The 24,433-nt window shown below is 47.7% G+C and overlaps 1 protein-coding gene across 2 annotated transcripts in view; it reads left to right on the plus strand.

Annotated features, from left to right (window-relative positions):
* Positions 1-7,764: 7,764 nt before the first annotated feature.
* DDX54 (DEAD-box helicase 54) overlaps positions 7,765-24,433 on the plus strand; it is a 140,516-nt gene continuing 123,847 nt past the window's right edge. Inside the window, exon 1 of one of the 2 annotated variants that reach the window (XM_078667161.1) lies at positions 7,765-8,091. In XM_078667161.1, the coding sequence (XP_078523287.1) occupies positions 7,966-8,091 (126 nt within the window). In that variant the 5' untranslated portion in view covers positions 7,765-7,965. The remainder of the gene's footprint in view (positions 8,092-24,433) is intronic. The other variant, XM_078667162.1, reaches the window with a different exon arrangement.

Below are 24,433 nucleotides of genomic sequence, written 5' to 3' on the forward strand. Positions count from 1 at the left end.
AATATGGCGCTTTTGCCATGCTTCTGATACATAAAATGACCTGGACTGTCCCTAGGCGGAACAGGAACTGCTGCTTCTAGCAGACCTTTTCTGGTTTTTAACTGACCCAGTTTTGAAAAGAGCGGCATGACTGAACTATAATCTGGACACAACACAATACACAATAAACACGATAATTACTTCACACTCATACCACGACATTAAAATACATGAATAACATTCAGAATAACAGTTCGAACAGAATACTACCTGGAATACGGAAAACAGAATACATGAATTTTCTCGAGAACAGAACTGACTAGAACAGAAACTAGATGCACTGCTGAAACAGTACGAAACTTACCGGTCTCATACAGAGACACGTCAGGACCCGCATCCACCGAAGTGGACACTTTGTTTTGTGGGTCTGTGTACCACCAACCCACGGACCAGAGTCAATTAGATTGACCCTGTCTAGATACTACCCCAGCAACGGTACTCACCGGGCAGCAAGAACGGAAGGCCTCGGACTGGACTGGACTGCTTCGACGCCGGACGGACGAACTTCGGACTTCTGTTACGGGTGGGCCTCCGGATACCTCGGACCTTGGACTCTCCGCTTGGGCTCTGGTCGGGACTCGCCGCGTTCCTCCACCGTCTCGTCTGGATGCTGGACCGCCTCCTCCGTCTCCTCCGTGGGCCTGAGGGATACTTAAAGCAGAAATATATGCCGGTGCGCAGAAGAGTTCCGTCACGACTGCAGAGGGTCAGGGGGTCGGCGTGGCTTCACCGACGCGTGGGGAAAGGGCAAGTCCCTATTCGGGCGCCATTATGTGGTATATAAATAAATAATACCGGATCTAGGTTTGACTAGGCATAGCAATAACAGATAGCTCAATAAATAAGAGTCAAGATTCGAGGTAGTAGGAGTTTGCAGGTTTATTACAGCATAAAGGACAGGAACAGGACAACCTGCATAGGAATAGGATGGCAGAGCCCGGCAGCTGCCGGGGCTGGATCTGGGATGAGCGCGCTCTCACATTTAATAACAATACACGATCATATATACTAAAACAGTTGCATTACAATACATACGGTAGGCGGAGCAGTGGGTGGAGCAAAGGGTGTGACGCGTAGTAGTCGCGAAAGATAAGGGTGAAAGTAGGTGTAACAAAGGCGTATACATAGACATGTGATGCAAACGTAACAGAATTTGTCATGAATGGGGCGGAAACATGGAGGGGGCTACCTAAGGAGCCGGGACCTCTGACCTAATGGTGCGCGCAAACTGGCAATGACGTGTTACTAGAAGAAGCTGGGGGCTACGAACTCTGTGCTAGGAGCAGAGACTGAAGTCTGGAGAGTCAGGGCGACATGTACCTAAGCAGTATCTAGTATCTGATGTTTAGAGAACATGTTGATAGAATCCAAAAGTTATCGGGGTAAAGGCGAACAGACTCTAAGACTGGAGCATGCATTATTCTACATGTAGTGCGTGATGAAGAATATTAAATGATCATTAATACAGTATTTCTCTAACATGGAGACGTAAAGGCTAGAATATGACGGTAACTATTGATGCAGTTCAGTAGCTTTAGGAATGCAGAGAAGGAGGACTAACTGATAACTGGAATCATAACATACTCTTGGCAGACTCAGAGGCAGAGCCAGGCTGAACCGGGCAGTGCAAGGCAGGAAGTAAGTGAAGGGTCGAGGATACAGGTGGGGGCTGTATCGCTCCTCAGCGAGGGTTCAGGAGACAGGAGCTGAATCTAGTGTCCGGGCCCTTTTGAGGCCTAGAAACGGGGACTTTACAATGAAATAACGTGCATACTGAGAAACGTGGCAACGTGACTTTACATAGGCCTGATATTCGTAGTATTCACGAGAACTGGAAACTGGCATACTAGAGATGGACACAACTGTAATTGCGTCTTTAATCGAACATGGGGAATACATATGCATATTAATCATGCACACATAACATATGATGGAGGACGCGTAGGGACACAGAACATGGCAAAATTTACTTTTCCACAGGGGGAGCGCCAGCGCTCCCCCCCAGGGCTGTACTGATGACGGAGCGGTTCCGTCATCAGCACAGCCCAACCGATGCTGATGACGGAACCGCTCCGTCATCAGCATCGAAGGGGTTAAGTTTCAGTATAGGGGGTCGGGAAGTTTCTAGGGCTGGGACAGGTAGAATAGACAGCGGGAGGGCAGAATTTTTGGGCTCATGACAGAGGGGCAGGAGTGTGATCTTTATCAAACATGTCCCTTTACCAATCATGACTGTACCATGAAATTGCGTGGTAAAGACATGCGTGGTAAAGGAATGTGTAGTAAAGACACAGTTGTGGTTAAGACCGCATGGCTCAGGCATGCGTTGTTGAGGCATACGTTGTTCCATCACACAACCAATTAAAGTACGTGTTTACAACACACTTCAGAAAAAACAAAAAAGGTGCTTCATTTGTGTTCCAAACTGTGATATATTCTGAAAGACTTACACAGTTCATTGAAATGTTGTTGTGTGGTAGAATAAACGTCTTTCCTACCCCCAGTATGAGGCAAGATTGTCACATAAATCCTCTCACTTTGAAGTCAGAAAATGAAAAGTAAACAAGCGCCCTCGGAAGGCAGCGTCTGACATCTGACCTCGGTCTTGGAATGCACATCAAATATGACAATATAAGAACAAGATTTAAAGGCCTGATTACCAAAAGGGAGTTTGTGGAAGAATACAGTAAAGAAGGCTTAGGCAACGGGAGGTACGAATTGGAAATGGACAGCCTAAAGCAAATAAAGGCAGAAAATGTGAGTTACAAACCGCAAAGCCAATGCTAATTAATGTGTGAAATGCATTCCTAGGTCAACTTTTTAAAGTCCCCAAGATGTCTTTAGCGAACAAGTCTGGTAGGCTGCGACCTAAAAATGCTTGCCTTTCACTTTCCTCACGACTTGGATCTAAACAAAAGCTCTGACCAGCTCGTCACTACAGCAGCCCAGAGAGCAGATTTAAGGGTCTCTAGGAGAAGACGCATCTCTTATCCAAAAAGTGTTAAGTAAACCTTATGCCTCATGCAGGCTGTGTGTGTGCAGCAGCCTGCGCCTCCCCAACACCATAAATGATGCTTTTTGTGTGCCAAAGCTTGGGATTTTTGCAACATATAGAAGATAGGAAGTAAAACAAAACGAACCCAAAATAATTTGCTCTTTTTTCAATCATAGCAAAAATATGTCTGTTGCTGTGCTATTGCAGGTGAGCAGGGAAGGATGGGAGCAACAAGGAGACACTGGATGGTAAAGTTAGCATCCTTGCCAACAGACCCGATTGAGGCTGGCGACTCACGATTTTGTGGAGCCAAAAATTGCTTTATTTTACTGTCTCCTGCTTGAAATCACGTCTGCTTTAACAGAAATCAGTGGGGTAAATATATTCCACTGATTTTGATTTCAAAATCTCCCACTTTCCTGTTCCCAAATGTTGGCATGTATGTATTAGGGGGAAGTGGCAAACGAAGGGTGAGAGACAGAAAAACATGCTTTCCCATGGAGTGCTAAAGAAAATTAGTTCCCAGAGTGTGAGCAGTGGAAGGATATACATCCTCTAATCATGCTAAAAGAAGCTACAAGAGAGGCAAACACAAGAAGAGGATGGAGAGAGAATATGAAGCAAGCAAATTGAATTGACAAGAAAGTGAACAAATGAAAAGAAGTTAGCTGTCCTAAAGCCTGCTCTATGTATTGGTTTTGTCCACAATAAGCAGACCTGCCAGCTCACACAATGCCACAGTGTGTCACAAGATATGGATATCGGCTATCCTCACACGAGCGCCCGGTGAGGAGTTGATATCACTGGGTGGGAGGGAAAACAGCCAGAAACCACTGCACAATACTAGCTTTTCAGTGGTTTTAGGAGCTCTGAGTAGCCAGTGTCAATTAAGGAGTGTGAAAGCACCCCAGGACATCGTCAAAAGCAGCATCAGCAAGCTTTTGTTTAATTTTTTGGGGGCTTGTTTTTAGGGTTGAGCCATGTGTCTTGCTTGCAAGACACTACGAACAGAAAGGGCTTGGAGCCCTCCCTTTGCTTACCATTTGTTGGCTTGCATGGCACTCTTATTACAGCCTTATAACTCATCAAGGCAGGCCTAACATCATTTCCATTTCTCTCTGTGGAGCAGGGACCAAACACTGATTGATTCAACTTAATCAGTGCATATCTGCTGCTCTAGATGTGATTGAGGCACTATTTTGTTCTGTTTAACTTTTAGCGCCCTGCAAACAGAAGGCGTGTGACTGGCAAAAACGTGCCAGCTAAAAAAACTAAATTGCTAAGATTTATTTACTTTAGTTAACTTTCTTTTATTTTGCATGTGTTCTTTCCTCACTTCGCTCTTATGTTTTCTTTTGTTTTTGCTCATGAGCGCTGTTCTCAAAAGATGAGTATTATTTTATTACAAAGCAACATTGTTTCTTTCTTATGTGTAGTTTCTCAGATGATGCTTTAACACATAATTGTGCAGTACTCTCCAATCCACCTCACTCCAATCTGCTCTACTCCAATCCATTCCAATCCACCGCACACCAATCCGCCCCACTCAATCCAATCCACCTCAGACTAATCCAATCTACCCCACTCCAATCCAAACCACTCACCCCAATCCAATTCATGCCAATCCACCACACTCCAATCCTCTCAACCCACCCCATTCCAATTTGCACCACTCCAGTCCAAAGCAATCAGTCCCACTTCAATGTAAAACAATCTACCTCATTCCAGTCTTCCACACTCCAATCTGCCCAACTCCAATCCAAACCACTCACCCCAATCCAATCCACTACACACAAATCCTCCCAACCCACCTCACTCCAATCCAAAACTATCTGCCTCACTCCAATCCAAAACAGTCTGCCCCACTCCAATCTGCAACAATCTTCACCACTCCCATCTTCACCACTCCAAACTAAAACAATCTTCACCCTCTAATCTAAAACAATCTACCCTGCTTCAACCATTCCAACAATCTGCCCAACTGCAATCCAACACACTCTGCCTCACTCCATTCCAAAACAATTTGCTCCACTCCAATCTAAAACAATCTGCCCTGCTTCAACCTGCCCCACTCCAATCCAAAACAATCTGCCCCACTCAACCCAAGCAAATGTGCCCCACTCCAATCCGCCCCACTCCAACCCAAAACAATCTGCCCCACTGTAATCCAACCCACTCCATTCCAAAACAATAAGCCCACTCCAATCTGCCCCACTACAATCCAAAACAATCTGCCCCACTCCAATCCAAATCAATTAGGCCACTCTAGGTTACTTCCCCACTCCAACCCAAAACAATCTGGCCCACTCCAATACACCCCACTCAAATCTGCCACACTCCAATCCACCCCAAACCAATTTGCTCCAATCCAACCCAATCGAACTCTCCCCACTCCAATCCACCCCACTCCACTTCAATCCGATCCAATCCACCCCACACCATCCAATCCACCCCAATTCAATCTACCCATATCCAGTCCTTTCCACCTCACCCCAATCCAATCCAATCCACCTTATTCCAATCCAATCCACCCCACCCAATCCAAAACAATCTGCCCCACTCCAACCTGCCCCACTTCAAACCAAAACAATCTGTCCCACTCTAATGCAAAACAATCTGCCCTACTCCAATCAGCCCAACTCCAATCCAAAACAATCTGCTTCACTCCAATCTGCCCCACTCTAATCAGCACCATTCCAATCTGCGGTATTCCAATCCAAAACAATCTGCCCCACTCCAATCCATCCACCCCACCCCAATCCAATCCACCCCAGTCAAATCCACCACTATCCAGCCAAACCCAATCTGACACACTCCAATCCAAAACAATCTGCCTCACTTCCATCCAAAGCAATCTTCCCCACTGCAATCTAAAACAATCAGGTCACTCTAGTCCACTTCCCCACTCCAATCCAAAACAATCTGCCCACTCCAATACACCTCACTCAAATCTGCCACACTCCAATCCTCCCCAATCCAATTAGCTGCACTCCAACTCACTCCATCCCAATGCACCCCACTCCAATCCACCCCAATCCACCCCACACATCCAATCCACCCCAATCCAATCTACCCATCTCCAGTCCAATCCACCACAACCCAATCCAATCCAATCCACCTTATTCCAATACAACCCACCTCACCCCACTCCAACCCAAAACAATCTGCCCCACTCCAATCCATCCCAATCCATTCCAGCTCACCCCAATCCAATCCACCGCACCCCAGTCAAATCCACCCCATCCAACCAAATCCAATCTACACCACTCCAGTCCACCCCACTCGATCCAATCCAATCCACCCCACTACAATCCAGTCTACTTCACTCCTATGCACCCTAATCCAAATCAACCCACTCCAACTCACCCCACTCCAGTCGAATCCACCCCACTCTCCTCCAATCAACCCCATTTCAATCCACCTCACTCCAGTCTAATTCACCACACTCTTATCCATCCCACCCTACTCTAATCCACCTCACTCCACTCTACTCCAAAGCAACCCACTCTACCCCAATCATTTCCACCCCACCCCAGTTCAATCCGATCCAACCAGCCCACCACACTCCAATCCACCCCACTCCAATCCACCTGACTCCAATACACATCCTCCAGTCCATTCCAATTCACCCCACTCCAAACCACCATTCTCTAATTCAATCCACTCCATTCCACCTTAAACCAATCTAATCCACCCACTCAAATCCACAATCCCGTCCGCCCACTCCATTCAATCCAATCCAATCTACTTTACCCCAATCCAACCCACCCCACTACCTCAATCCACTCTATGCCACAGCACTCTATGACACTCTCTGCCACTGAACTCTACTCCCTACACTGTACTCCCCCACTCCACTCCAATAAATCCTATCTACAACACTCTACTCCCCCTACTCCACTCTAGGACACTTCACGCAACTAACTTTTAACCGCACTGAACAGCAGCCACACTGGTGTACAACATGGCAAAAACACATTGGCAAAGCTAAGAGCGCCTGTATAGGCGAGACCTATTGGCTTTGCCAGTGCTTGTTTGGAGATAAGAACAATCGAGGGTGGAAGGGGCAGAAGTGCCTCTCTTACAGAAGCAGTTCTGGCACAAGATCACGCCCCTCTCACACGGTGAAACGTTTCATTAAGTTAGCAGGTTAAAGAGGACTTCACCAATAAATAGCTACAAGATATTTGTTAGAGAGACCTAAAAAGCTCACGGGGTATTTTACAGACTTAAGCAGATACTAAAAAGGTAGAAATCCAATTCTACAAAGGAAAGCACCAGAGACAAAACCCATTTCCTGCCCAAATTCAGATTAGGAACACGAACAATGTTAAATCTGTTTTGTGACACTGCATCATGGCGCAACTGCAGAAACAATGTAAGGTAAGTGAGCATTCTAGTTGGTTATCAGATTAGCCGAATGCAATCCCTACCAGCTCTGGAAATAAAAAAGGGACGATGACGCCAACGCTGTTAAAATTACAATAAGTCGGGGAACTGGGCCTATGGCAGATTTTCTAAACGCCACCCCAGGAATGTCATTAACACCCTTACGGAAATTGTTGTTCGATATATATCACTTTTTGTTCAGTGTGTTTAACTCTATCAAGTGTAATTATCGTTGTGCACGTAATGTATTTTACTGATGTGCCAAGGATAGTCATATAAAATAAACGTGTGTTATTCTGGACGTGCTTGTTGGCAGCCTGTTATTTATTTCACAGTCGCACGGCAGTTGGGGTACGGTAGACAAGTCCCAAGATGGCGCCTTCTGTACTAAGAGTCAGACGCTTGTCCGTCTTCTTTGTTTACAGTACTCAGCGTGTCTGTCTGTGCCCAGCCTTGGCAAGGTGGTGAAACACGGATAGAGCAGAATTAGAGTCTGTGCTGAGGGCATCACCGCAGGCGAGGGAGCACGGAACACTGCACTCATGGCACAGAAAAAGCGTCGGGTCCCCCGCAGGACTCAGCGGAAGACTCCTGCCCGAGCATCGGTCGAGAGGGACAGCGACAGTGGGGGGGAGTTCGAGGTGCCGGAGGAGGATGCAGTGGGTGAGGTGAGTTGCAAAGTCGTCATGGGCCCAGGCAATTAATTACCCTCACCAAATAAAGTAAGCCACGTGGAAGTCATTGTCGCAAAGAGCAGCTCATCGTGCCTAGGAGTTTCCGCGGAACTGAAGTGACCCGAATAAGTGACCATATTAGTCGTATACATACATACTGCCTCCTGTCCAAGTTTCCATTTTCTGGTATTTTATTTAACAAATCAGGCAATCGGAGATTTCCAATCTTGAGTTTCTTTAAGTGTTGTGTTGAGTAAACATACTTGGGGTGAAAAAAATGTACAAAAGGAAAGTCAATTTTGGACATAAGACACCTAGACGGATTCGTTGCTGTTCGTGGCACATTGAAGTAACCAAGGCTTCCAGGGCAGCACAGGAAGATTGAAAGAAGATTGGGCACAGGGGGGAAACAGCCCAGCACAAGGCATGCTGTATGGCACAGAGAACCTCCACAGTGCCGCAAAATGTGTAACTACGTCCATAGAAGTGTGGAAGTAGCAGCGGAGTAGTGGGGGAGAAAGTCATGGTTAATGTTGTGTAGGATTCTCAAGGCTAGAGCGGTGACATTAAGGATGGGTTGTCAGACAGTTTCTTCTAGACATGGTACCTTGTTTTTGGCCATGGCCTTTTGCTTATTTGATGCATTTTGGAAGTGGCAGTCTTTCGGGTCTACTTGATCACAGAGGGAAAATGTACACATTGATAATGGTATCCTAATGGAAAAACAGGACATGTACTGTGCTTCTATCATGGAGCGATGTGGCAACCCAGAGTGGTTACAAGTGGTGTTATGTCATTGAGTTAAGGCGTGAGGAACGATTTTTAGGTTTGGCTGAGATTGCTTTATTAAACCGATGACCACGTCTCTATTTTTTTTTTTTTTAAAATACTAGAAGAAGTGCAAGGAGAGAGAGGAGTTTTGGTTAGCACCTCTTAGCCATTGACTATCATTTGGTTTTAATGGTGTACCATTACTTGAATTGATTGTTTTGTGATCAAGAGTAAAGTAATCCTTGTCCTCTTCGATGCATTTACTTTGCTGATATTCGTTTAATTGCTGGTTTATGGTTTTGCAGTTTGGGAAGTGCTTGTAATTTGTTTGCTTTAGCTTCTTATCTTGACACAATGCCATTAACTAATTGCCCTTGTGCACTCATGCTAAAAATAACCCTTGTTTTCCACATATAGTACCTTGCATGCCTACCTCTTCCCAGAATCTGTCTAAAGGTAGCTGCAGTGTGGCGGCACGCAGCAGGTGCATTACTGGCATGCTGAAGGCAAGTCTGTCTGCACCTCATCTGCTCCCAGCACCAAGAACCCTGGTTCTCCCCCTACCCATCGCTATTCTGCAGCGCTTTTCTGTGCTCTCGACCTCGGCCGCTCATTGCAGTACTGTCTGCTGCCACACCACACAACACGGAAGGAGTGTTCAACTGCGGCTCTTGCAAGTTCTCATGCACTTTCCCACGCCCTATGTCCACCCCCATCATCCTCTTTCACAAACCAGCCACCCCCTCATACTTACTCAGATCAAGCAACACGCCATGCTTGCATGCATGCTCACCAAGCACGCCACGCAGATATGGGACCTACTGCATGACCACGCTCCGGCCTGCTCTTCCTCACGGAAACATGGCTAAACCCAATCTTTAAATCAGACTTCGATAAAGCCATTTCTACCAGCTACAAGATTGCGATGGTAGGTCATCAGCGCAAGCCCTGAGGTGGAGTTACCATCATATTCAACCTGAAGCTGGACTACCCGCACCCCTACCTGCTACGTGGAACACCTCACATTCAAGATAAGCATCACACCCAACTTCTTCCTGGGTGAACATTTGTATGCAGACCACCAGAACCCTCATCAACTTTGGCATCAACATCACAGACTCTCTTACACACCTCATCATTAACATCAGCACCCTCATCTTCCTCGGACACCTAAACTTTCACCTAGTAACTGCACAGACCCAAACTCTGCAGCCGTTCTAGAAAACCTCAGAAACCTTGGCCTTACTCAGCACATTACTGAACCCACCTATATCTTCAGGCACCTATTGGACCCGATTTTCTCCCCAAGGTGTCTACGGTGTTGGAGGAGATTTGGGGTGTTTCCTTGTCACATGTAATTTTCTGACTGTAGTGCAGTCAAAGCCTTTGTGCAAGGTGTTGACTTTCACAGCAGGTAGTGATGAAGATGGCCTCAAACAGGACTATCCAGAACAAGAGCACAATGAAGTATGAGATCTCTGCATCTAGCTAGCTGCCATCAGTCTTCCTTAAGGGCCTCTCTGCCTAGAAACTTCCTCATCTTTAACAACACAAAGTTGCTGACCAACCCCCTCTCCTGTCTGACGTTAAATGCCAGTACTCAAGAAGAACTTAGTGGCAGACTCTTATTAAAAGTACAGCACTGAGTTTCTAATGGTAGCCCTGCTCCATTGTTCCTCACTGGGTCTGCACCTTCCAGCGACAAGAATTCCGTCTATACACTTCACTCTCTGGTAAAGCTATAATTTCTCCTAAATCAGCAACTTCACAGTACACAAGCCAGCAACTTTGACCTAAACAAACTCCGCCCACATCAGTTTCAGCATACTCATTTCACACCACCGCAGACCTACCACCATCGGAACCGCCTGTGGCAGCTGTAAAAACATCACAGAAGAGGAGTGGGCTTCTGCCCTCTACGAGCTTTGGCTCGATCACACCAGCAACTTGCCGAAAGCCATCAAGAATCTCAGCAACTGTATCATCACATGCGCCAACACCCTGGTTCACCTCAAGTGCAACCCGGCAGCATGAACCTGACCCCAGGCCAGTTGGTATACAGAGGAACTCAGGCTGATGAAAGGTCACACCAAGTGCACAGCTCTGGCAGATCGCATCACTGCCAGCGCTAACAGCAGTAAGGAAATCTTCGTTATCATCAAAGATTTCACTGCGCCTCCTCGAGCAACATCACCCTTTCACATGTACTTTGCAACAAGCTCTCCGAATTCTTCTGTAACAAAATCAACTTGATACATCAACTTCCACCTTCATTGGACCCCGTCATCACTCCATTTCCTATCACAGCCAATGAAGGAACCCTGACCTCGTAGCCTTGCTTTCACCACATTTGCATTCGCTGCTACCACGAAGACCATCCACTCTGACACTTGCCCCGACCACAACTTCACCAAACTACCCCTACGCAAAGCACTAACACCCATCCTCAACGCGTCCATTGACTCAGCCACATTCCAGGACAACTGGAAACATATCACCATCATGCCCCTGCTCAAGTAAGCATCATCTGACCCAGCCGCACATACTCTGCAAAGGTTATGGAGAAACAAAACCACCACCACCTCTGCGACTACTTCAGCAAACACCACCTCCTCGACGCCACGCAGTTTGGATCCAGGTTCAACCACAACAGTACAGAAGTAGTACACCTCGCTGCCACAGACGATATTCAGATGATCCTTGTCAGGGGAGACCTGGTAGCCCTCATTTTCCTGGACCTCTCTGTAGCATTTGGCACGGTCTCACACCCCATCCTCATTAGACACCTGCACAAGATTGGCATCCAAGGACCCCCCCCTCTGCTGGATCTGGACCTTCTTTAAGGATCGAACACCAGCTGTCCTCCTGGCACCTTATTTTTTAAAAGCCACCAAACTTATCTGCGGAATGCCTCAAGGTTCATTGTCAACCCCACCCTCTTCAACGCATGCATGATTAATTTTGCCAACGTCACCCACATAAACAAAATCAACATCCTCTCCAATACCGACGACATGCAACTAATACTCTCTCATGGACCACCAACACAAGAAACGAAGTTCCCCTTCTGCCTGACCAAAGTCGCTTACTAGATGACACCCAACTGCCTCAGGCCCAATGCAGACAATACATAAGTAGTGTGCTTCTGCAAGAACACCTCACTCTAGGACTCCAGCTGGTGGCCAACTGAATTCGGACTTACACCCAGAATCCATGCCAGGAATTTCAGAATAATCGCCGACAGCCAACTGGTCAAGACTGCACAAGTTAACACATATTATGCTTTCACACCCATATGATGCTGAGGAAGACCTTCAAATGGCTCACCAGCAACACTAGAACAACTGTCACTCCCACCCTATTCATTAGCAAGTTGGGCTATGGGCACACCATCTATGCAGGGGTCACCTAGCAACTTACTAGAAGACTACAAACCACCCAGAACTCAGCAGCCAAACTCATCCTCAACGTCCGACACACAACTCCCATCACAATACACCTCAGGAAGCTCTACTGGCTCCCGATACACAAATGCGCTCAATTCAAACTCCCACACTCCTCAAACACATTCAAGGTACTACACAACTCGGGTGAGAAAACACTGCCTGACATCTAAGCACTCAGTTTGCCCCAATGCATCATGGTAAATGCCTAACATGATAATACGTACTTAGGTAGTAGTCTTGAATTTTTCACCCTTGTTAATGCAACCTGTGCTGTGTAACTCTAGACACATGTTTCTGCATTAATTCCTTTATCAGTAGATAGCAACAATTCGTTTTGGGGGGTGCTGCGGTTACTATTTCTGAAGTGTTATCATGCACTGCATTTACCATAAGGCATTGGGGCAAATTGAGTGCTGGGATGTGACGTAATGTGCTCCCACCGTATTTCTGTCTGAAAAGACTCCTTGAGCTACTGAGCTGACAGGCTTGTGTTGATGCACCTGCGCCAAGTGAGTGGTACAGTGACCGGAGAATACTTTTGGCAATATTTCTAGCACCTCCAGAACGACTTGTTTGCTAGAAAAACAGACATTTGAGGTGAACAGATTCTAAGTGTCCCTGGTATTGCAGGGTGCTCTATATAGGAGCTGCTCTCCACCTAAAAAAGTTTCTTTCAGTCTGTCAATGGTATCGGCAGTCCTGACGCATTTCGGCCTTCATGACCTTTTTAAAAGGAAACATTGCTTGTTAATTTCCTTAAGATACAGTAGATGGCAATGTTGAGTTAAAATCAGCACACTGCTCAACTGTTTTTAAAAGCAACAACAGTATCCCGATAGAACGTTCGCGATGTTGAGTATGTGGCACGAGTGAAGCTTTCTTAACCCCTTGGCCGCGGCGGTAATTCCGCCGCGGCGCTAGGGGGGAAGGAGGGGGGGCGACCAGCGCCGCCATGCTCGTGACGGAACCACTCCGTCACGAGCCACGATGGCGCTGTGCTTGTGAAGGAATGGTTCCGTCACGGCCCCGCCCGCTCAATAGAACGTGCCGCGCAGGTGCGAAATCACTGCAGCGCAGGCGCGGCGGCCGGGCCGTGACGGAACCATTCCGTCACCAGCACAGCACCACCGTGGTCACGAGCATGCAAGGGGTTAAACAATTACTATTGACGTTACATAAAAAAAAAAAAAAAACTAGGGTAATTTTTGTACAAAACTATACATATATTGAGAATACATTTATTTTTCTAGTAAAAAAAGTGCTTACTTTGGTAAATATTGCAAAAAAATAATAATTATAATAAATATTTTAATTACATTAGAAAAACTAAATTAAAATTACATTGCGGCATTGTAACAGTATGCATTGCAGTTTCAGTTTTAATAGGCTAATATAAAACTTAATGTAAAAAAATGCATACGTTGGAAAAGACTTGGTAATGAAATGCGCTGTACCTGCTTTCTAAATAACCTTTGGCATGAAGGTCCTCTACTATGGTTTTATGTGGGTTCTTGCCTTTTAGCGGTTATAGACACCAGGCCTATTTAGGAGGGGTTTCTGCCTTCTGCACCAGCGACCTCTGTGCCAAGTTCAGGTTCTCAAGACCGAGGATATGGATCCACTGTCTAAGGATTGGAGGAGGTTTGGGATGTTTCCTTGTCAGGTGTCATTTTCTGGTTGTAGTGCAGTCACAGCCTTTGAGCAAGGTGTTGACATTCACAGCAGGTAGTGATGAGGCTGGCCTCAAGCAGGAATATCCAGAACAAGAGCACAATGAAGTATGAGATCTCTGCATCTAGCTGCCATCAGCCTTCCTAAAGCAGCAATCGGGGAAAGAATCAAGGGCTGCTCTCCCTAGAAACGTCCTCATCTTTAACAACACAAATTTGCTGACTAACCCCTCTCCCCTGTCAGCTGCTAAATGGCAGTACTCAAGAATAACTAAGTGGCAGACTCTTATTAAAAGTACAGCACTGAATTTCTAATGGTAGCCCTGCTCCATCGTTCCTCACTGGGTCTGCACCTTCAAGCGACAAGAATGCCGTCTATACACTTCACTGTTTGGCAAAGCTATATCCATCCTTCATTTTGTATCATACAAAACCAGGAGCCATCCAAATAGATCCCACTGTTCCCAGCACTCACTCCATCACAGACTTTTGTTGCCTTGTATGTGCTACACATTCACAACACATACACACACTCGGCATACACTCTGAATGTCAGTGCAAGGTTCTGGGGATGGGTCACACTAAACATAAACGAGTAGGGTAAATAGCCCGCACTTCTTCCTGACACGTAGGGTCAGTAGACCGTACTCGTTTCTGATAAAGGAAAAGGGTCTGTTCAGGACTAGTTAGTCACAAAACTAGGTACACTTCCAGAGGTGCTTCACGTGATCAATCCAGGATGTGAGCAGTTGTCTCAAATCGATAATGAGAGCATGCTTGGTGCACCCTTCCAGGTCCCAGAAGAATTCTGGATGTTTTCATTATCGTAGAAAGGCCTGTAACACAACAGAAGATTAGCTTGTTGGCAGGCCAACAAAGATTTCAAGATAGCAGTTTTACATGCAGTTGTCTCAGTATGGGCAAGTGTAAACACCAGTAGTACCATGTAGGAGACAATACCAAACGCTCTAGAATACAAATGGTACTTCCAAGGTAAATAGGATAGCTCAGTATTTGTTATAATAGGTATTCTCTATACATCACCTTTAATCCATACCTCTTTACATATAACATTTTGTATTTTATTAGCACATCTCTATTTCATTTAATACATCTGACAGAACTTTTAAGCGCTCCGATTTGAGTCAGTACCTGGGTGTCCTTTTGGAACTATATGGTTCGAAGGTTGTTGGATGTAGTATACCCTATGGGGAAGATGTTGATTGGTGTACACGTATCTGTCATGTTTAAATGGTCCATGCATGATGAACTCCTGTACAGGGTTTTTCTTTACATTCTGGATCTACAGTCTTGGTTTTATAATGGAATTTTAAAAGACTACACGTTCCAGAATTCAACCAAAAAGCTTGGACTAGAGCAGTTAGTCATGCATGGGCTTTGGAACCTTGGTAGAGCTGCATGCATGATGTCAGAGATAGGCAAACATGGTGCAGCATGTGCCGCAGCATTTAACTTCCCGTGCCTAGTTACTGATTTATCTGCCTAGATTCTACTTTGAATCTTATGGATATAACATTGTTTTTATTTTTGTAACATTTGTTTAGTAGGCACTTAACAATACAGTATGCAGCACGAACACCATCATAATTACACACAGGGATAATAATTTCTGTTCCACACATTAGCACCTCCCATTATACCTTAGTTTTCAATTGTTCCAGTGCGTTTGAGGCTATTAAGTGGCAGTACTGTCATTGACATCAGTTCTGTGAAACAGTACTGTGTGTGGCCAGCATATGGGCTTCCCCCATAGGTATTCCATTTCCCCCATATCTTCTCCCATGTTTTAGGGCAGCTCCTGCTTGTATACGTTATGGTTTCCACCACCATGCACCAGTCTAAGTTCCTCTTCCAGTATTCAAGACGCAGTGCCTCTTCTCTCCCCTCAGATGATTTATATGTCGTTTACCAATCACGATACCTAGGGTCACCCATAAATGTTCCACATGATTTAAATCTGTGGCTTCCCAAGCATTCAACAGACACCATTTGGCTGAAGCCATGAAGCAGTTCCACAAACAGTAATAATACAACTTTGCCCCAGAAGACCTGGACTATTGGGCATTCCCAAATAATATGTAAGAAGGTTCCCTCAGGTCCACATTTTCTTTGACAAGTTTATTCAGACATTCTACCCATCTTTACCATAACGTTACAGGACATGTACGACCTATGTAGAATTTTTGGCTGCACTAACTGAAACCGTGCTCTGATCGCCACCTCCCTGGGAGAGGCTAAGGCCTTTGGTCAGTCTTCTTCAGTAAGATGATCTAGGTCTGCCTCCCAACAGGGGCGTAGGGGAAGGAGTGGGTCTGCAGAGTTATTAAATAGTTTTTTTTTATAAATAAGGGAAATCGCGCTTCGACTCATATAGTCGTCCAATAGTCTCTCCTCCAGTGGTGATGCCTCTGGAAAGACCTTGTCTCGGGGGATCACTGCCATCAATGCGTGGCATACCTGTATGTAACTGAAAGTTTCAGTTGCGGCTAATTCATATTTTCCCTTGGACCAAAGGTCTCCTAACCTTGAAATGCTGATGAGGTCCCACTCATCAAACCCCAGGCCATTTTTAACATGCTCAGCCTTTCTAAATCCCACAACGGAGTGGCCTGTATGAGTTTGTCCACCCCACCCCAGGGTTTTTAGTGCTGTGTGCTGAATGTGCCGGATCTGAGCAGTGAGTGCAGTAGGTCCTGTCAAGTCTTGATGTCTTGGACATGTGTACAGTGCCTGTAGGTATCCCCCTGAGTGTAGTACAAGTCGGTCCATCCGATATACAGGGTTGTCAACAGATTGATGAACCCATTGTTTGACTGCTGTTAGTTGTGCTGCCCAAAAATATTTGTGTATGTCCGGTAAGGCAATTCCCCCATTATACCACCTTCTAGTCAGTTTTTCCATGGCAAGGGGCCTTTCCGTCCCATAGTAAGGTTCTAACCTCACTTTTTATGTTTTTGAAATATGATGCAGGCAGAGGGAATGGTGTATTGTGTAGAACATATAAAAAGTGCGGTAGTGCCATCATTTTAAAGACGGCTGCTCTGCCGAGGAGTGAGAGCATCAGTGTCCTCCAGTTCTTTACATAATTTTTGAATCTTTGTAATGAGCTTTGGAATCCCTCTGGCTCTCTGTGTGCTTCATATACTCGTGGTAGGGTAGGCTTCTCTCCTATTCTTTTAATGTAGGATTTCGTAGTGGCTAAGTATAGCAAGACATTGTCTGCATGTATAGATATTCTGTCCTCCCAAAATTCAGTCCATCACAGACCCTGGATCAGTAGATCTATCAGTACCCAAGCCACTAACAGTTCGATGATAAGAGCAAAGTTAAGTGGCGAGAGCGGGCATCCCTGTCTCATGCCCCACTGCAGGGGAAAGATTTGAGATGTCCGACCATTTACCACTACCTGCGCCTGAAGCCTAGAGTATAGAAGTTTCAGCCAGGAAGGGAACTTGTGGCCAAAGCCCATGCACTCCAGCACCTCAAATAGGTATGGCCATTTGACAATATTGAAGGCCATGTGTGTGTCTAGCGACATAACCACAGCGTCTTCATGAATTGTATCCAATCGAGTCAACCCTCCATGTAGATGCCACAATTAAGAGCCGTCCTTCTGCCTGACACGAAGCCAGATTGGTCGGGATGTACTAATTTGGTTAGTATTGGTAACAGTCGGGAGCCAGCAGCTTAGCAAGGATTTTTACTTCTGCATTTAGGATGTGCATTGGCAAGGTGGTTTACCTGGTTTGTGTAGTACTATAATTGAGGTTAGTCTCTGATCCACTGGGAGAGTTCCTGTAGCGCAACTTTCTTTGTGCATCTGTAACAAGTGGGGAGCAATATCGGTGGAGACGAGGTTGAAAATTCTATTGGGAGGCCATTGGGCCCCATCACTTTACCTGATTGGATATTACCGATTGCCTGTTCTATCTCTGCTTTTGTGATTTCTTCTTCCAGAAGAGACCGGTCATCCCTGGATAGTGTAGAAAGGGGCAAGTCTACTAGCAGTTCACAAGAGTCTGTAATCGTTGTGGTGCAAGCAGGAGGATAGAGATGAGCATAGTAGTCTGCAAAGACTTCAGCCATCTCTTGGGGATCTCTATCAATCAATCAATCAATCAATCAATCACAGCACTTGTATAGCGCGCTACTCACCCGGGAGAGTCTCAAGGCGCTTGGGGGAAGGGGTTCGCTACTGCTCGAACAGCCAGGTCTTGAGTTGCCTCCTGAAGGCGAGGTGGTCCTGGGTCAGCCGAAGGTGGATGGGGAGGGAGTTCCATGTCTTGGCCGCCAGGTAGGAGAAGGATCTGCCTCCGGCGGTGGCTCTTCGGATGCGTGGTACGGCGGCGAGGGCGAGGCTAGCAGACCGTAGCTGGCGGTTGGGCGTGTGGAAGGTCAGGCGGTCGTTGAGGTACTTAGGGCCCAGGTCGTGGAGAGACTTGTGTGCGTGGGTGAGGAGCCTGAACGTGATCCTCTTGTTGACGGGGAGCCAGTGTAGGTCCCTCAGGTGGCCGGAGATGTGGCTGCGTCGGGGGATGTCCAGGATGAGTCGGACGGAGGCGTTCTGGATGCGTTGGAGTCTTTTCTGTAGCTTGGCTGTGGTTCCGGCGTAGAGGGTGTTTCCGTAGTCCAGTCGGCTGGTGACGAGGGCCTGGGTGACCGTCTTCTTGGTTTCGGTCGGGATCCAACGGAAGATCTTGCGGAGCATGCGGAGGGTGTGAAAGCATGAAGAGGAGACGGCGTTGACTTGTCTGGTCATCGAGAGGGAGGAGTCCAGGATGAAGCCCAGGTTGCGTGCGTGGTCTGTAGGTTTGGGGGCGGTGCCCAGGGCTGGGTGCCACCAGGAGTCGTCCCAGGCGGAGGGTGATGGTCCCAGGATGAGGACTTCCGTCTTGTCTGAGTTCAGTTTCAGGCGGCTGTTCTTCATCCACTCGGCGACGTCTTTCATCCCTTCGTGGAGGCTGGTTCTGGCGGTGTAGGGGTCTCTGGTGAGGGAGAGGATCAGCTGGGTGTCGTTGGTGTAGGAGATGATGTAGAGGTTGTGTTGGCGTGCGATGGCAGCAAGAGGTCTATTGTAGACGTTGAAGAGGGTGGGGCTGAGTGATGAACCTTGCGGGACGCCGCAGATGACTTCGGTGGCCTCGGATCGAAACGGGGGGAGGCGGACTCTCTGTGTTCTTCAGGCGAGGAACGAGATGATCCACTCCAGTGCCATCTCCTGGATGCCGGTGTTGCTGAGGCGTTGGACTAGGGTGCGGTGGCAGACCGCGTCGAACGCTACTGAGAGGTCCAGGAGGATGAGTGCCGCTGTTTCTCCGCTGTCGAGAAGGGCTCGGATATCGTCGGTGGCTGCGATGAGGGCGGTCTCGGTGCTGTGGTTGGCTCTGAAACCGGACTGCGAGGGGTCGAGGCATCCATTCGTCTCGAGGAAGGCGGCAAGTTGTCTGTTGGCGATCTTCTCGATGACTTTGGCAGGAAAAGGGAGGAGCGAGATGGGGCGGAAGTTCTTGAGGTCGGTGGGGTCCGCTGTTGGTTTCTTCAGTAGGACGCTGAGCTCGGCGTGCTTCCAGCTCTCCGGGAAGGTGGCGGTGTCGAAGGAGGTGTTGATGACGTCTCGGAGTTGTGGTGCGATGGTGGCGTCGGCCTTGTTGAAGACGTGGTGGGGGCAGGGGTCAGTCGGAGATCCGGAGTGGATGGTGTTCATCGTGCGGGCTGTGTCTTCGGTGGTCACCGTGGTCCAGGTGCGGAGGGTGGCGGTGGGGTGCGTTGGTTCTGCGGTTGGGTGCGTGGATGGTGCGCCGAAGCTGTTGTGGATGTCGGCAATCTTGCGGTGGAAGAACGAGGCGAGGGAGTTGCAGAGATCTTGTGAAGGGGTGATGTCGTTGTTGTCGGTGCTGGGGTTGGAGAACTCCTTGACGATGCTGAAGAGTTCCTTGCTGTCGTGTGCGTTGTTGTCCAGTCGATCCTTCAGTGATTTCTTCTTGGTGGTGCGGATGAGCTGGTGGTGCTTGCGGGTGGCGTGTTTGAGGGCGGTCATGTTGTCAGTGGTCCGGTCGAGGAGCCAGGCTTTCTCGAGGGTGCGGCAGGTCTTCTTGGAGTCCTTGAGTTCGTCGGTGAACCAGGGAGCCTTCTTGCTTCTGGGGTTGCTGGGAGGGTTCTTCAGTGGTGCGAGGTCGTCGGCGCAGGCGGTCAGCCAGTGCGTGAAGTTGCGGGCTGCTTCGTTGGGGTCCGGTGTGCTGGCGGGTGGGTTCTGGCAGAGGGAAGTGGTGAGCTGGTCGGCGGTGATCTTGCTCCAGTTTCTGTGAGGAACCTGTTGTGGGTGGTGGTGGGTGGTGTTTTTTCTGAAGCTGAAGTGGACGCAGCTGTGGTCGGTCCAGTGAAGTTCGGTGGAGTGGCTGAAGGCGATGTGCTTGCTGGATGAGAAGACGGGATCAAGCGTGTGGCCGGCATAGTGGGTGGGGGTGTTGACCAGTTGCTTGAGTCCGAGGTTGGCGAGGTTGTCCAGCAAGGTGACGGTGTTGCGGTCCTTGTTGTTCTCCAGGTGGAAGTTGAGGTCCCCTAGGAGGATGTAGTCGGCGGAGGGGAGGGCGTGTGGGCTGATGAAGTCAGCGATGTCTTCGCTGAATTGGGTGCGTGGTCCAGGGGGTCTGTAGATGAGGGTGCCTCTGAAGGTCGTCTTTGGGTCGGTGTGGATCTGGAAGTGTAGGTGTTCGGCGGCGGCGTAGGTGTCGTCGGCGTCGGTCGTGATGCGGATGGTGTTCTTGTGGATGATGGCGATGCCTCCTCCAGTCTGGTTCACGCGGTCCCTCCGGACGATCTTGTATCCGCCCGGGATGGCAATGGCGATGTCGGGCGCTGAGGAGGCGTTCATCCAGGTTTCCGCGAGGAAGGCGACGTCTGGTGTTGTGGTGTCGAGCAGGTTCCAGAGTTCGACGGCGTGTCTGTGGACGGAGCGGGTGTTGAGCAGGATGCATTTGAGGTTGTTGCTGGCTCTCGGCTTGGCGGGAGCGGTGCAGGTCCGGAGGCAAGTGAATTTGCAGGCATGGCAGGTGAAGGGTCCGTGGGTGCGTTTCGGAGTGGCTCGGCAGCAGGCGGGGGTTGGACCGGCGTTGAGTGCGTTAAGCGTGGCGGCGTCGTAGGTTTGTTGTGTTGTCTGGCGTCGGCGGGGGCCAGGGGTCCTGACGCTGGGCGCGGACGGGCGCAGACGGGCTTGCCTTTGGCGCACAATCGGCGCGTTCGCGCGGTCGCCATTTATGGCTAAGTGGGAGGGAGGAGCAGCTGGGAGGCGGGAGCGGGGAAGACACAAAACAAAAGGGGGCGTGGCCGTGTGAACGGCGGCGGGAAGCGGGGAGCGGGGTGGGCGAGGCACAGGGGGGACACCAAGAATAATAATACAGAAGGCAATAAGGACGCGCACAAGGGGACAACAGCAAAGATAAGACACAAGGCAAAGGCAGTAAACAACAGAACAGAAAACAGAAGCACAATATATTACGAGCACACGGACGGCAAGGCAAATAGCACAGCGAGGCTGCGAGCAGCAGCGAGGGGCACACACGCAGCTGGTGGCCGTGCGGCGCGGGGGTGTCCTGAGAACAGGTCACACTCACCTGCGCCGCGCAGTCGCCATTTATGGACAAGTGGGAGGGAGGAGCAGCTGAGAGGCGGGAGCGGGGAGGACACAAAACAAAAGGGGGCGTGGCCGTGTGAACGGCGGCGGGGAGCGGGGTGGGCGAGGCACAGGGGGACACCAAGAATAATAATACAGAAGGCAATAAGGACGCGCACAAGGGGACAACAGCAAAGATAAGACACAAGGCAAAGGCAGTAAACAACAGAACAGAAAACAGAACCACAATATATTACGAGCACATCTATGGTGTTCGCCGTCAGCCGTGCAAATGTCAGCTGTCCTATCTAACTATGCTAGGTGTTTCCCTGCTTTATCACCTTCTTCGTAAATCTGATGTTGAACTGTTCGATGTCTAATCTGAGCAGCCTCCGTCACCAGGTCACTGTATTCCTGCTGTTTGAGATTTAAAAGATGTCTATTGTCCCCTGTCACATTCATTGTCAATTTGTTTTTCGTATTCTATGAGGTCTCGTTCTAGATTGTTTGACACCCTTGTCTCTTTTTTTTTAGCTGATTGTTAGGGAGAGGGCCTGCCCCTTAATCCCTGTGTTATAGGCTTCCCACAGTATTTGCGCAGAACTTACTGGCTCGTTTTCTGCAAAGTTGTGCGTTGTAGTTTTTGATAAACTGTCCCTGGCCCCTCCGAATCTTGAGGCACTAGGGGCTTAATGTGATGATTGCTTCGAGTTTGGGATCTATTAGAGCTATAAAATTACCCATATCGGGAAGTGGTCCAAAATTCCTCTCGTCAGTTGTCACGGAAGCATGACATATTGCCGGGCTGCATGAATAAGAAGTCTATCCAAGACAAGCTACTGTGGGCACCTGAGAGGAAGGTATAGCCCAGTGTCCCAGAATTATTTGTTCCCCAAATGTCTGCAAGCCCAAAGGCGGAGGTGAGGTACACCAAGGCCGTTCGAGTGGGTGTCAGCTGCTGGGGATGGGGGGTGCGGGGAGAATAATTTCCCAATGGGAAATTCCAAAAGGACTGCACCTAGGTCTGGGAAAGTGACATTTTGCATACCCTGAGAGGTATATGGAGAAGAGATTAATCGTTTCACCCTCCCACTTTCCAGAAAGGGCCCAAGCGGTCTGACCAGGTGCGGTTAACTATGATGGGAAATTGCTTCTGGAGAAGTATCCCCTTTCCTCTTGAGCTAAAAGTAGACCATCTTGTATACCTATTGATCTATTGTCCTGCAAGCAGTGCCCTTGAGGTGTGTTTCGTGTAAAAACATCACATCTGGAGAATGTCTTTTAAGATACTGGAGGACTACACTGCACTTTATTTTATCCCCCAATCCGTTAACATTCCAAGACAAGCATCTGACCTCTGTATTTGGTATTGTGTATTGAGTCAAGGCACCGGATCAAATAGCATACTGGTGTAAATTTAATAATCGGATTGGGAGTGTCAAATAGGAGTGTATCAGCCTCACCTGTTACTGCGAGGTCAATTGTTCTGGAGTATGCACAGCAGTGTTGCCAATGATATAAAGAAAGGAAAAGAAACACGCATTTGCAATGCAATAGGTCTCACATTTGCGAGATAGAGTTATTAGCATTGTAAATGACAATTTCTTTTACCTATGTGTTTTGGTTTGAAGTGCAGTGGCCTTTGGGACCTTATAAGTGTTTAGCGATGCAGTATATTCTCCTGGGTGCTGTGCCGCCAGGGATAGAATAGCTATACAATTACTATACAGTGGGTTACACAGTCATATTAAGGAATACATGCTTGCCTCAACTATATCTTTAGATGACTGTGCAGTTTTAAATAGTGCCTATTGTCATCAGCTGGCATTTTTGTTTTTATAAACGCAGGACTTCCCTTATCATTTTTTAGTGCACATATACAAAGTGAAAAAATCCATAAGCAACAACTGAAGTTTGTGGGAAGACAAAACAAGCATTAGAAATGCAATAGGTATCACATTTTCTTGAGTTGGAGCTATTGGCATAGCTCAACAGCTACCGGACAGAAATTGCCACTTTGCAGGTGGCGAACAGATCATTGCTCTGTGAAACGGCCTGAAAACCTAAAACGATGTTGATAACCCAAAAATAAATCGGCAGATCAGGATGACCAGGAGGAACCGCAGACGTATTGGGATGGCCAACGCAATCAAACAATGAGTGAAATCGCCTGGGCGTGACCCAAGCACGCAGAGGCGGGAGAATCAGACCCAATGCACCAATAAAAACCCTGTTTTCTAAATGGCACAACAACGAACATATGGCAATTCATGGGTATGCTGAAAGCTGATAGAGGAGATAACAACAGGTCTTGCAGACAGCGCATGCGCGCTGCCTAGGCTCGACCTAAAAACAGTGTACATAGATGCCACAGACAATCCTGATCACAGAAAATAAAGAGGGTTTCTGAAAAGGCAAAATCAATTAAGATTGCTATTCTTGGCATGGAAATAGTTATTGAATACTTCTGTTTGTGGCAGATTATGGCACAACATGTGCACAACACTGGTACACAAAACATGCTATTACAATCAGACATTATTGAAACCAATCGGCAAGTTAAAGTTATTTATGTGTTTTAGAACTCTAAGCAAATGTTAAATGCATGCAATTTCAATTTATCCCAGCCACAGTAGTGCAAAAAAAATTATTTCTCGTTTACAAGGCCCACTTAAGCATTGCATCCTTCAGAGTGTAACTTTACTGCTGATTATTAGCTTGAAGTATGAAATTACAGTGCAGTCGCTCATTTACAGAAGATTGATGTAGACTACGAGTTGAAACGTTGGCATCCTTATGAGCCGTTTAATAAAGCGTCA

Source organism: Lissotriton helveticus, chromosome 11, assembly GCF_964261635.1.
Source record: "Lissotriton helveticus chromosome 11, aLisHel1.1, whole genome shotgun sequence".
In the NCBI taxonomy this organism is placed as follows: Eukaryota; Metazoa; Chordata; class Amphibia; order Caudata; family Salamandridae; genus Lissotriton; species Lissotriton helveticus.